The 14,163-nt window shown below is 43.9% G+C and overlaps 1 protein-coding gene across 1 annotated transcript in view; it reads left to right on the top strand.

Annotated features, from left to right (window-relative positions):
• The window catches only part of NPFFR1 (neuropeptide FF receptor 1), a 407,424-nt gene that overhangs the window by 345,086 nt on the left and 48,175 nt on the right, over positions 1-14,163 (top strand). The window contains exon 3 of the mRNA XM_073681431.1: positions 10,742-10,841. Within this exon, the coding sequence (XP_073537532.1) occupies positions 10,742-10,841 (100 nt within the window). The remainder of the gene's footprint in view (positions 1-10,741; positions 10,842-14,163) is intronic.

Raw genomic sequence — 14,163 nt, 5'->3', positions numbered from 1 at the left:
AAGAGTTTTAATAATGTAATGTATTAGAACTTTACCAGTCTATGACCAGTAATTATTAGAACTTTCATTTATGCATTAAAAAGTTCTATAGGGTTTATTTTTTCTCTGTTGAATACATTTAAAGTGGTTTTTCGATTAGCACTGATTGAAGTTAATGGACTTTATTGAAGTCTATGGATATGACTTAAACCCATATTTTATTATCAGTGTTGGAGGGCCAATAAATCACATTGCAGGAACACTTTTTTTGCAGCTGAAATGATACCCAATGAACAACTGGCTAAGAAAGACATTGCGGGCTGCGAGACTAGCTCACACCTCAACATTAATAGCAAAAGAACATGTCATTATATTAAATACTTTGTCTACATTTCCAACTTTATAAAAGAAGGCTAAAATTTGGATACGGCTAGCAAATATTTTTTTTATATAATTCAGTGTTGAGAAAAGGTATTTAGCATATAATCTGAACAAAAGAAATTTTGCCAGTTATAATAGAAGAAAAACATTGTTGTATGTTTGCAACAGCATTGCAGCTTATTAGAAATAATGTGAGAACAATGTGAAAAGTGGCAAAAAATCACTTTCTCCGTGCCCGCCGAGCAAATTGCTGGAGTGCTACATAGCCCCCTGCAATTATGTCAATTGTTGCCAGCAGTGAAATGTATTTTTCTGAAAATTGGTGTCATTTATCAGTATTACGCATGAATATCATTTCTAAAAAATAATTAAATACAAAAGCATTAATACAAAGTATTATTTATTTTGACAATTTTGTAAATAGAACTGAATCCTATTTTTTTTCCATATATTTCACTGAGTATACTTGGCATTCATGCCCCCAGAGACAGGTCTCTTGACGGGATAGCAAAAGGCTTAACAATGAGCAGAGGTGATTGAGGCGGACATTTGTTGTATGCATGGAATATAAAATAAGCAGAATAACTTTAGATTGAATCAAATGTCATTTAAAGGCACGGATTTTGGTTCTTAATCAAAGCCATAGGCACTCATCCTTCAGTTAACTATTTTACGAGAAGTAATTTGTGTATTACATTTTACTGAATTATTGGCTTATTAACCATATGAATTAAGAGTGACCAATGTCGTTGGCCTTTTTTGATAATTTTTTACAATAGGTATGTAATAGAGCACCTTCTGTTTGCATCTTGACATGATTAACAATGGATCAAAAATGATACGTGAAAGAATTACGTTGGAGGCCTCAGCATAAAATGGTAAAATAAGGTTTAACACTAATAAAAATACAATATTATGCATTCATGAAGGAAAAATATAAGTCACCGTAACATTCCAGTCAAATACTCAATAATATCATGTGAAAGGCCCCATGGATATTAGTTGACAGCTAACTGAGCTGCTGCAATCAATGCCAGGCAGCTGCTGCCAAGGAAAATTTGAATACATAATTTACCAAAACGACAAAGATGTAAATAATTTATGATTTTTTTAGCTTGGAAAAATGATGTATTAAGGCTGACAGTAATAACAATTTATAAACATGTGAAAGGTGAATGCAGAGATGTATAGAGAGAGGTCAGTGATTCAAAGATTTATTCGGATCCCCATATTTGAAGGAACTTTTTTGTCTTCTTTTCAATTAACTGTTTTGCAAGTGCATTTTTTTAACTGAGAATAAGTTATCTAAGTCTTCATGCACTAAACAGAGTCACAGTAGATCCATAACGCAGCAACTAATGGAGCATATCATGTTATATGTCTTTATGTTGTATTCTGTACAAAATGCCCTATTATAGCTTTACAGCCCCAATGCTCTAAGGAAACATGATATGGCCATGTGCATGAGATCTTAGACTGATATTTTTCCAACAGCACTTAGGCATTATTGCATTTGTTACCTTGTATAAGAGCAAAAGTCGAAAGTTTCATTATATGCTTTGCCTTACTTTACCTTTGGAGAAAAAGGTTGGAGTGATGTTTTCATGAGTATCACTAAATTCCTAATCAAGGATATGATCTACAAGACTAAAGTAATGACATTTTTCTGGGCGCTTTGTGCTAGTTGAGGCAAGTTCACCCAATCTATGCATTTTAGGAGATGAGGATTAAAGCAAACACTCCCACTTACAGTTAATAGCTAGGTTTTAGTAAGGATTTGTCAAAACTAGACAACCCTTTTAAAGATAAGAATGACTTTTTCACAGATTGCTTTACTTATTATTCTACATTTTCTAGAACACTTGGTCTATAGAATTTAAGGGTATGTGCACACGATCAGGATTTGAAGCAGAAATTTCCTGAGCGTTTCTGCGTCTCCTTGACAGGAAAAATGCTGGGCGTTTTTTATGTGCTTTTGATGCGGTTTTGAAGGGATTTTGTACATCAATGAATGCTTTTTGGAGCTAAATAAAGTTATTTGGTGGGACATTGCTTAAACCTTGGATTACCGTCAGAACTGGGGTTAGTACATTGGTTCATTTGAATGATTAAAGAATGTGTCTGTTGTATTTCAAATAAAGTGTTTGCTCTCTGTCTGTGTGTTTATTTAACTCTTTACTTTAATTAGTTTTGGTCATGAAAAGGTCTGATTGACACCTTGTTATCACCAAACAAAAGAGCATGGTATCAGCTAGTCCCATTCACCCAATCATCATTATCATTTCTATTCATGTCATTTATGCGGCTGCTGTGAGCTGGTATTTTTAGCTTGGGAAGGTGCCATTTGCAAACATAGACCCTGGCTATTAAATAACATCTCTTAGCTGGTTTGTTAGTCACTACGTCCCCCTGATAAGCACTCAGCAGCGCTTTGCATGCAGCGCATTTTTGTTGCATCCAAAATGTGGTGCTCTAATGCTGTACTTTTGTTGTCAGTACATGTGAATCCACCGCATATAATGATACTTCAATCGGCATGTCCACTACAGAAATTGACATGCTGCGGGTGAGTTTGGGTACGTGGCCATGGTCAGGAGCCACTGCAGGTTTGATGCTGCGTGTTTATACAGCGTCAAACCGGCAGGTTCCAGATGTTACGGTATAGTGGATGAGATCCCATGTCCACTATGCGTGCATCAGAGGCTGTGGATCACCCATGGACACTGACATGCAGCACGTCTTTCAGGACCGCAGCATGTCAAATTTTCTTGCGGAGTCATTAGTCTCCACAACAGAAATGTGACCACTAGAATGTATAGAATGCGGTAAATCCGCATGGTTCAGTGAACACATGTGGATTTACCTGCGTTCAATAGAATGCAACGTTTTGGACGCAGCAAAAGCATCCAAAGCGCTGCTACGTTCGGATCATGTGCACAGAGCCTAAAATTTAAAAAAAAATGGCGTGGGCTCCCGTGTCATTTGTATAACCAGCAGAGGGATAGCCAACTGCTGGGGGCTGATATTAGTAGCTGGGAAAGGGGCCATTAGCTAACAATGTTCCCTGGCTATTAACATCAGCCCACAGCTGTTCGTTTAGCCTTTACTGGCTAGATTACAGGGGGACTCCAGAAAAAAATTGACGTGGGGTCCCCCTATAAAATCTAAACAGCAAAGGCTAAACTAGACAGCTGCGGGCTGATATTAATAGCCAGGGAAGGGGCCATGGATACTAGTCCTCTCCGCGGCTATTAATATCACCCCTCAGCAGTCCCAGAAATGGCGCATCCATAAGATGCGCCAAATCTGGTGCTTAGCCTCCACTCTTCCCACTGCCCTGTAGCAGTAGCAAGCGGGATAAGACGCCACCATTACTAACTGCATAGTAAAATGGTTGCCGCTTTTTCAATAAAAGACACGGCAAGAATAAAGTATTTTAATGAAATAAAAAACACATGGTTCTGCAATTTTTTTTATTACATTCCGTCCACGAAGCCATCGATCTTCTAAACAAAACGTAAAATAACAAACAACCATATCCCTCACCTGTCCGCCGTCAACGACGCAGTCCACGATTACGCCATCGATTGTGCCACGATAATCCGTATCACTTCTACAGCTGGGACATCAGCCATCACTGATGCCACTGCTGTAGAAGACAGCACTGTATACTGACAGGGGTGTAAAATCAGCCCTATCAGTATACATGTTTCAGGAGGTCACTGGGGTTGATCAGCCCCGGTGAGCTTACCGCCCTGGGAAAATTCTTGAAATGTTCCCAGGGTCAGGTGATCATCAGCCGGGGAGAAGGCATCGCAAGGGACCAGGAGGACACTGGAGACCGCCGGACAGGTGAGTATAAGGTTTATTTTTTTATTTTTACTTTTACTCTTTTTTTCTTTGTTTGACCGTGGGCACATGGGCTGGGCAGAGCAGACTACTGCTCCTCCCATCCACGCCGCTCTCTCTTATCAGCGAGAGTGGCGGTCGGATGAGAGGAGATGTGGTCCTCCTCTCTCAACCCACGTACCACCCGCAGCACGTTTCCGCCGCGATTTCGCACTAGTTGACTTTCATTGAAACGCAGCATATCCACAGGTATAGATATTATACCTCCAGGTTTGCTGCAATTTAATGCAAGTCAATGGGCGCAAATTCACAGTGGAAACGTGCAAACAATGATCATGCTGCGGTTTTTACTTTAATGCAGATTTGGATTCACATTGCTATACCTGGCAGACCTATTAAAAACCATTTTTCAGCAAGTCCACGGCGGGAAAACCACAGTGAAAACGCATCAAAAATGCATCGTGTGAACTTAGCTTAAGACAGGTCTTTACAGCTGGTGCCTTCCGAGAGAGGAGACCTATTACAGATTTATGTATATCTTTTTGATCAGATATTTTAGTATTATTTATCTTTTGGTACTGTGTTCATTGGCAATCATTATAACATGTAATATATTTCCTTTACATAATGCACAAACATTTTACTATAAAAAATTTTATTTTGGCTTCCATTTTTTTGTACTGTTTATGCACTTCAGTACGCAATCATGTATTAATATATTTAGCCTTATATTCTCTACTGTGATCTATACCTGTTTTTGATTAAGAATATTCTCTTCCCTCTGGTTGACGCCCCCAAATTTATCATCTGACTGTCACACTCCAGTCAGCGTGTGGCGAGATGGTTTGGAAGGGAAGCACTGCAACTAGAAAAAGATTAAAGGGGCACCCCTGAATTTTTCCCTGTGCAACCCTGAGCTCCCTGACGTCCCTAGACTTGTGCTTTTACTCAGTGTGGTGATCACATTCCCAATCCTTGTTTTGCCTTAAACACAGACCTAGCTAGTGTTTGTGAGGCAGCAGGAACGCTTGTCCTTCTCTTTAATATAGATTCAAAGGGAGACAGTCAAGGGGTAAGAAAACAGCAATCACTCTCAGCGCACCCAGACTAAGCAGTGATAAATAAATGGGTGAGGCAAACCAATAAGAGAGATATGGAGAAGAATAACACCAAACAAACTTCCAAACAGCAATCTCCAGAGATGACTCCTAAATGGCTTCTCTATCCACGGCTCACAGCTCCCAAACCAACTCCAAGGCATAGCAAGCTATCACTGACAACTACTTAAGCTAAGAGGTGAGCAATTAAACCAGAGCAAGTGGAGACATCAGAACAGCTGATATAACTCAGGAAGGAGAGATCTAAGAGACAAACAGAACTATTTAACCCTTGCAACAACATAACAAGGGAAATCACAGCTTAACCCTTGCAACACCAGAACAAGGGAAATCTGCACAGCTAATTGGAAGGCAAAGCAGATCCATCCAGTGCAGATTGACGTGTAGCCAGATGCTGCAATCCTCTGACCCTTGTCTGTCGCGGTATCCCCGTGACTCTGACTAATTTTTAATATTCTGTCTTGAATGTAATAATAAAATGAATGTTTTTGTTACAAAAATGGGCAAAATGCTTCAATTTTTGCAAGTTTTTTTAATTTCTTACCCAAGACAGAAAATACCCAAGTACGTTTCCCACCACTATGATTATGAAATGTATATATTATATAATATCGTTTTGAAAGCTTGTAAGCTCTTGACCAATTACAAATTAAGTTATTCAGTCCGTCAATAAAGAGTATGACAAACATTTTTCTATACAACTGATGTATTCTATTGAAAGTTTCAGTCTCAGCAAGGGGCTGCACTGTAAAACAGATTAAAAATAAATTATATTAAGATTGAACTACAATAAAATAATGTGGGAAGAATTGATTGTAAATTGCATGTTACAGGATAAAGTATACAATCAACATGACAATTGTTCGCCGTTCACATAAGAATCCGACAATGTGTTTTTTATTGGATTATGGGAAACAAAGATAATTAGGTGGAGGAGGAACAAAAAATGCAACTAATGGATCTCATGTAGCTTTAATTAGTTGTATTCATTCTTAAAGACTTAAAGAGTAATTATGGTTTTACTGTAGTTATTCTTTTCATAAATGAATAGTACACATTAAAATAAGTTATTTTATAATATATGTTATTAGAGAAATCTGCTTTTCTCCTCCTGGTTTGATTCGTTCTCAAAATTCTCAATTCACAGGTAAAATCTGTCTTCAGTGAATACAAATTTTCCCATTACGGAGATAGGAGATGGTAATTTTGCACATAGATTTCTATAGAGAGCGGTAACTGTCGTCTCGGGAGAACTTGCAGCAGAATGTCTGAGTCTGCTTCTAGGTCCTCCTCCTTGTCTCCCACCACTCTCCATAGAAATTTAAGAGTACTGTCAACTATTCCAAATTCCAACTGTCCTCAGCAAAATAAAATCTTCAAAATTTTATTAGATCTAGAGCTTGAACATTATTCTACCTACCATCATGATTTTTAACTTCATGTTCTAATAAAATTTTGAAGATTTTATTTTGCTACAGACTGGCACGCCAGGTGTAAGTGTAACACAGAGGGAAAAGGGAAAGAGAGCTCAGACACTAGGGAAAGGGGGAAGTGGATACCTCCTAGTCTGGTCTAACATCACACTGTCTCAACCAATGTCCCTATATAGCCTCCTCAGCTATCGCCGATCGCGTGCCTCGCCCTACATTCCCTGGTGTAAGGCTATGGCTAGGGATGGAAGGAGATGAGCACTAGTCAACTAGTCAACCTCCACTAAAACTCTAAGCCTCCTATCTAAGGAGCTGTCTGCAATGTCAAACGTGGCTGCAACCCACTGCAGGGCGACTGTCGGTCACCTCTGACACACCCGTGACACAGACACTTGGAATTTTTCTTCATATTTTACTGTGGCTCACCGGTTTTCCTTAGAGTAGCAATTCTCTATTGTGAATGGTTGTAGTCATTGGATAAACACGGTGAGACTTTAAACTTTTTTCCATTATACAAATCTGTCAACTCGTATTTCAGCAATGCGATAATCTGTCTTCACTGAATACAGACTTTACCCACGAATTTAGAGTGAAAACTTAAAATGGTTTTCAGGAGTTAATCTACAAGTCTGCAGTCACTTTATGTGATTTGCATACATGCGGTCACGTGCTAACTAGATGGGCGCAGCCTCTCTCCATGCTAGTGTATGGAGCGAGACAGGACACCTTTTGTCAGAATGTGGCCAGAAGAATGCAAATCACATCCTTGTGGTAACATGAGTGTACGTACTAGTACCAACGAAGCCTCACAGGGTGCAGTGTGCGAAATGTGAGAATTCACAAGTCTGCAGTCACATAGAGTGACTGCAGATTTGTAGCCTAAGGCCAGACAACCCCCCTAATCCAGAAAGAAGCAAACTTCTGTGATAAGATATGTTCAAAGTTGCTTATTTTCAGATGTACTATTAAATTATGAATACAAATTGAAATGAGGGTGACACTTTAAATATTATTGACATTTTGAAATAGCTTTGATTCTAAATATCATACTGTTTTGTGTATACTCTCTCAGTCAAGCTTCCATATTTTCCCATCTAGCCCCTTCATTGACCACTAGTTATCAGGCAAGTCCTAATTAGAGTCTGAGCAGCTGCTTGAACACTCCACTCAAGTATTCTACACACACTCACACACCCACTGAAGCAGAAATAACTTACAGTGTATATTCCTGCCATTCTCCTCTCCCAGTGCAGGAAACGTATTGTAATAATGTCCAAACGTCTCTCCTCACTGCTTTGTCACAAACATAGGCGGATTATAATGAGGGCAATCTAGGCTACTGCCCGGGGCCCGGGGCTCCGAGGGGCCCATGGCCCGATTATCCTTATTATAATATGTGCGGCGTGGCGGCGCCAATGCGGCACACCGGCAGGCAGAGGCGGAGGGGCCCCCGGACCGCTCCCCCAGCAGCTGCGCAGGGCCACTGCTTCTTTTTTGGCCGGGCCAGCACTGCACCTGTTAACTTCCCTGTGTGTTGGCCCGGCCGTGTCACAGCTAGGAGACACAGCCCAGTGCGCGGCCGTGTCTGCTAGCATGACGTCATGCAGTGTGCGCCCTGCACTGCTGCACTGGAGAGGGGCTGGAGAACTGGAGCCAAGCCGGGGGATGGTGAGTGAGTGTGTGTGTGTTAGTGAGTGTGTGTGTGTGAGTGAGTGTGTGTGTGTGTGTGCAGGCAGATATCATTGTGTGATGTCTCTTTATATGCATTTTTGTGTTTCAAATGTGTTTATGCGTGTATGTATATGTCTGTATATGTTTGTGTGTGTGCGTGACTGCGTGCGGCCTCCCGCTGTCTCTGGGGGGGCGCCGTGTGGCCTCCCACTGTGTATAGATGGCTACATGCGGCCTCCCTCTGTCTCTGGGGGGGCGGCGTGTGCGGCCTCCCGCTGTATCTAGGGGGCGCCGTGCGGCCTCCTGCTGTGTATAGATGGCTACGTGGGGCCTCCCGCTGTGTATAGATATCTACGTGCGGCCTTCCGCTGTGTATAGATGGCTACGTGCTGCCTCTTGCTGTCTATAAATGACTACATGCGATCTCCTGCTGTGTATAGATGGCACCGTGCGGCCTCCTGCTGTGTATAGATGGTTACGTGGGGCCTCCCGCTGTGTATAGATGGCTACGTGCAGCCTCCCGCTGTGTATAGATGACTACGTGCGGCCTCTCGCTGTGTATAGATGGCTACGTGCGGACTCCTGCTGTGTATAGATGGCTACGTGTGGCCTCCTGCTGTGTATAGATGGCTTCATGCAGCCTCCTGCTGTGTATAGATGGCTATGTGCAGCCTCCTGCTGTGTATAGATGGCTACGTGTGGCCTCCCACTGTGTATAGATGGCTACGTGCGGCCTCCCGATGTTTATAAATTGCTACGTGCGGCCTCCCGCTGTGCATAGATGGCTACATGCGGCCTCCCGCTGTGCATGGATGGCTACGTGCGGCCTCCTGCTGTGTATAGATGGCTACGTGCGGCCTCCTGCTGTGTATAGATGGCTACGTGCAGCCTCCCGCTGTGTATAGGAGGATTGTGGCAGCTCATATTTTATGTAGGGTCTCATACTGTATAGGGGATGCCAGCATACTTAATTGTGTTCAATTTTATGTCATGCAATTAATGTAAAAAAAAAATATTATAATTAATATATAAATATTGTGCCAAATTAATTTCACGTGAACTATCACATGATCTATCACAGGGGATCATGTGACATGTCAAATGATACATCAGGTGTGTGGGGGGGAGGGGCCGCGCCTTCTAAACTGCCCGGGGCCCTTGCTACTCTTAATCCACCCCTGTTCACAAACGACATCATTTTCCCATAAATATAGTGATTGAGTGGATTCCCCTTAGTGCCATCTTCCTGTCATCAGGATCAGGCATTATAAACTAAAGGTATGTGCATAAAGGTGCTGTGCTGTTGATTTAATAGGTACCTTCACTGTAGAAATCTTCAGCCTGGTTATTCTTTAATCACAATTAGATGTTTTGTTGCAATAAGCTGTTCGTGCATCGAGGCGGGTCTGTGGGTTGGGACTGTGGGTAGGGTCTTCATCTCTGCCATGGACCCTCAGCTGCCTTTGGTGTAAGCAGGGGTGGATTAAGAGTAGCCAGGGCCCTGGGCTCTTTAGAAGGTGTTGGACCCCCCAGGTACCCAATGTATCACGTGACATGTCACATGATCCCCTGTGATAAATCATGTGATAGGTCTTGTGAGCAACACACAGTGCAAATTTTTCCCTTGTGTATAGCACTATGCATAACATTGTGCTATATAAAATATAGCAGGAGTGGGAGATTAATTTTCCCAAGGGGCCTCATAAGAGACTTTGAATGTTGTAGAGGCCGAACCAATAGGCTGATATTAATTCTGCTCAATATTAATATTAACATATTAATTATAATATTAATTATAATTATTTTTTACATTAATTGTATGACTTAATATTGAGCACAATTAAGTATACTTATATATAGAGTATGAGCCCACCCATAGCCCCTACATACTATATGAGCCTCCACATAGCCCCCTACATACAGTATGAGCCCCACATAGCCCCTTTTATACAGTATGAGTCCCCATATAGCTCCTTATATGTAGTATAAGCCCCACATAGCTCCCTATAAACAGTATGTGCCCCCACGCAACTCCCTATATACAGTATGAGTCCCCATTTAACTCCCTAGATACATTATGAGGCCACACGTAGCTCCTTATATCAAGTATTTGATCCAATATTTGGCCGCACGTAGCTCCCTATATCCAGTATGAGGCTGCATGTAGCTCCCTATATTCAATAGGAGGCCGCACATAGCTCCCTAAATCCAGTGTTCGTAAGGTAAAATCAGTTTTTATGCAGCTACCCAAAATTATGTTTAAGTTGCATTCAGCAGAAGAATGCATGTTATAGCATCTTTTTTTTGTTTTAGGATGGCCATTCGACAACATCATGTGCAAGATGAGTGGACTTGTGCAAGGAATGTCTGTTTCTGCATCTGTCTTTACCTTAGTGGCCATTGCAGTGGAAAGGTATGTAAAAAAATCTTTGTACTATATATTATTTATTATTATTTATAGTTCATATTAAAATGATGATGACAAATATTTCATTACATTTGGGTGTCAGACGACAATTACTTTATTTTATCTTTTTTAGTTATTATTTTGGCCAATCCTGTCCCTCCAAAAAAATTAGTTTTTAAGTGGAACGTATCATGCATTTAATTCAGTCTGGTTAATTGTTTACAAAGTAGGCATTTAAAAGATATATATCATTCTTATTTTCTTAATGCTGCAGTTATTCATCTTATTCTTTATATCTTTTTTTTAAGTCTTATCTAAGAGAAATCAAACACTTCCATCCTTAATAGACAGTGCAGAAAGTTGGAGGAGGTTAGTTAAATAAGTAGTAGTATATATTCTGTTTGTATAAAATGCGTATTAAGTGTGTATTGTGTGTATTCGTGTCTATGTGGCAGTTGTGCTTTCAATTTAAGGTGATGTGTGGAATCTTGTTTGCCACCTTTCTGTAACGGGTCTGGGAGGCGGAACCTCTGAGCTACTATACATGGGGGCAGTCCTTGTAAGGGAGCGGGTGGCGACCAGGGAAGACGGGCAGGAGGTCACAGCAGGTGACCGGGACAGTCTCTGAGTGAACGGGCTGGAGGTCACGGCAAGTGACCGGGGCAGTCTCTGAATGAACGGGCAGATGGTCACGGCAAGTGACCGGGGCAGTCTCTGGGTGAACGGGCAGATGGTCACGGCAAGTGACCGGGGCAGTCTCTGGGTAAAGGGTTGGTACGACCTGTGGCGGCTGATGGTAGACGTGAGCTCCCAGGTGAGCAGGCGAGAGTCTCTGGGTAAACGGGTGGTCACAGCATGTGACGGCGGAGCTACCAGGAAGACCAACAGACAGGCGGCAGATGAGCGCTCCCAGGTGAGCGGGCAGAAGTCTCTGGACAGGCGGGTGGTCACAGCACGTGACGGCAGAGCCTCCAGGTAGGCTAGCAGACTGGCAACAGATGAGCGCTCCCAGGTGAGCGGGCAGGAGTCACTGGACAGGCAGGTGGTCACAGCACGTGACGGCAGAGCCTCCAGGTAGGCTAGCAGGCAGGTAGCAGATGTGCGCTCCCAGGTGAGCGGGCAAGCTGGTCCATAGACAGACTGACAAGAGTTGGAAGGCAGACCGTCGGACCTCAGGCAAGCAGGCAGGTAGTTGATGTGCGCTCCCAGGTGAGCGGGCAAGCTGGTCCTTAGACAGACTGACAGGAGTAGTAAGGCAGACCGTCGGACCTCAGGCTAGCAGGCAGGTAGTTGAATATCAGGCTGGCAGGAATCAGGCAGGAATCTGGTAAGTATCTGGCAGGTATCTGGCAGGTAACTGGCAACGGGACCTGAGGGCTGAAGCAGAGTAGTGAACAGTGCAACAACATTGCTCGGGCACCTCCATTTTGGAGGAGGTGCCTTATATATGGTGAAGTCCTCCGGCCATTGGCCGGGGACTCCTTAGGACGGCGCGCGCGGCCCCTTTAAGAGGGAGGGAGAGCGCGCGCGCGCGCGCCCTAAGCACAGTGGACGGGAAGCAGCGCGCGCTACCAGCAGAGCGGGAGGAGGACGCCGGGCACGGAGCAGGGAGGTGAGGGGAACAGCGTCCCTGCCTAGCAGAGGGCAGGGACGCCGGCGCTACAGTACCCCCCCCTTTAGGCCCCCCCTTTTTTAGGCCAGACAGAAATTTAGCTAGGATAAGAGGGGCATGGATGTTCTCCCGGGGCTCCCACGTTCTCTCCTCAGGACCAAACCCCCTCCAATCTACTAGAAAAAAGGTCTTTCCTCTTACCCTTTTGGTGGCAAGAATGTTCTCTACCTCAAACTCGTCCTCAGCAGAAACCGGAGCAGGAGGCGTACCTGTAGACTTGGAAAAAGAGTTAAGTACCACAGGTTTGAGGAGAGATACATGGAAGGAGTTAGGGATCCGTAAGTTGGCCGGGAGTTTCAATTTATAGGCTACCGGGTTGATCTGACTGATGACCTCCAGAGGACCGATGAACCGAGGCCCTAACTTATAGGAAGGTATCTTGAGTCGGACATATTTAGACGAGAGCCAGACTTTATCTCCAGGACGAAATTGTGGAGGATCCAGGCGTTTTTTGTCAGCGTGTCTTTTCATCCGTTCGGACGACTGGAGGAGTGCGGATCGGGTACTCTCCCAAATGGTGGAAAATTTGCTAACGAGAGATTCCGCAGCCGGGTTGTCCACAGAGGTGGAGACAGGAAAAGGAATCCGAGGATGCTGACCGAAGACTACAAAAAACGGGGATTTGGAAGAGGATTCGCTCTCGTGATTGTTATAGGAGAACTCGGCCCATGGTAGGAGATCCACCCAGTCAGAATGATGGGCATTAACGAAGTGCCGGAGGTAACTGGTCAGGTTCTGATTGATCCGCTCCACTTGACCATTAGACTGTGGATGGTAAGCGGAAGAGAAGTCCAGGGTGACGTCTAGCAGTTTACAAGTGGCTCTCCAGAAACGTGAGGTGAACTGTACCCCACGATCCGACACGATGTGGAGGGGCAGGCCATGAAGACGGAAGATGTGGCGGATAAAGTCTTTAGCCAGCTCGGGTGCAGACGGGAGACCAGGCAGGGGAATAAAGTGAGCCATCTTGGAAAAGCGGTCAGCGACCACCCAAATGACCGTACAACCGGCAGAGACGGGGAGATCAGTTATGAAGTCCATAGCAATATGCTGCCAGGGGGCAGCAGGCACAGGAAGCGGAAGAAGGCGACCGGCTGGCAGGTGTCTCGGGACTTTGTTGCGGGCGCAGGACACACAGGCAGAAACAAAGTCTATTACGTCCTTGTGCAGGGTAGGCCACCAGTAGTGCCGGGCAATAAGCTGGAGGGTCTTTTTCTGACCGGCGTGGCCAGCTAGTTTAGACGAGTGACCCCAGTGTAGGATCTTCTCCCGATCAGGTACTGATACGAATGTCTTACCGGGAGGGAGACGATTTAGGCTCACGGGAGCCACCTGCATTACTCTGGCGGGATCGATGATATGTTTAGGTTCTTCCTCGAGATCGGACACCAGAAAGGATCGGGACAAGGCATCTGCTTTGACGTTTTTGTCAGCCGGGCGAAAATGAAGAACAAAATCAAAGCGAGCAAAAAACAAGGACCACCGGGCTTGGCGCAGGTTAAGTCTCTGGGCATGCTGGAGGTAAGCCAAGTTCTTGTGGTCAGTGTAAATTATTACCGGGTGAAGAGCCCCCTCGAGTAGGTAACGCCACTCCTCCAATGCCAGTTTGATGGCCAATAACTCTCGGTCTCCTATGGAATAGTTGCGCTCAGAAGA

The sequence above is a fragment of the Phyllobates terribilis genome, unplaced genomic scaffold (genome assembly GCF_046119375.1).
Source record: "Phyllobates terribilis strain yellow unplaced genomic scaffold, ASM4611937v1 Scaffold_5__5_contigs__length_657084704, whole genome shotgun sequence".
Classification (NCBI taxonomy): Eukaryota; Metazoa; Chordata; class Amphibia; order Anura; family Dendrobatidae; genus Phyllobates; species Phyllobates terribilis.
The sequence above is the reverse complement of the archived record's forward strand: the minus strand, read 5'-3'. Positions and strand labels throughout refer to the sequence as shown.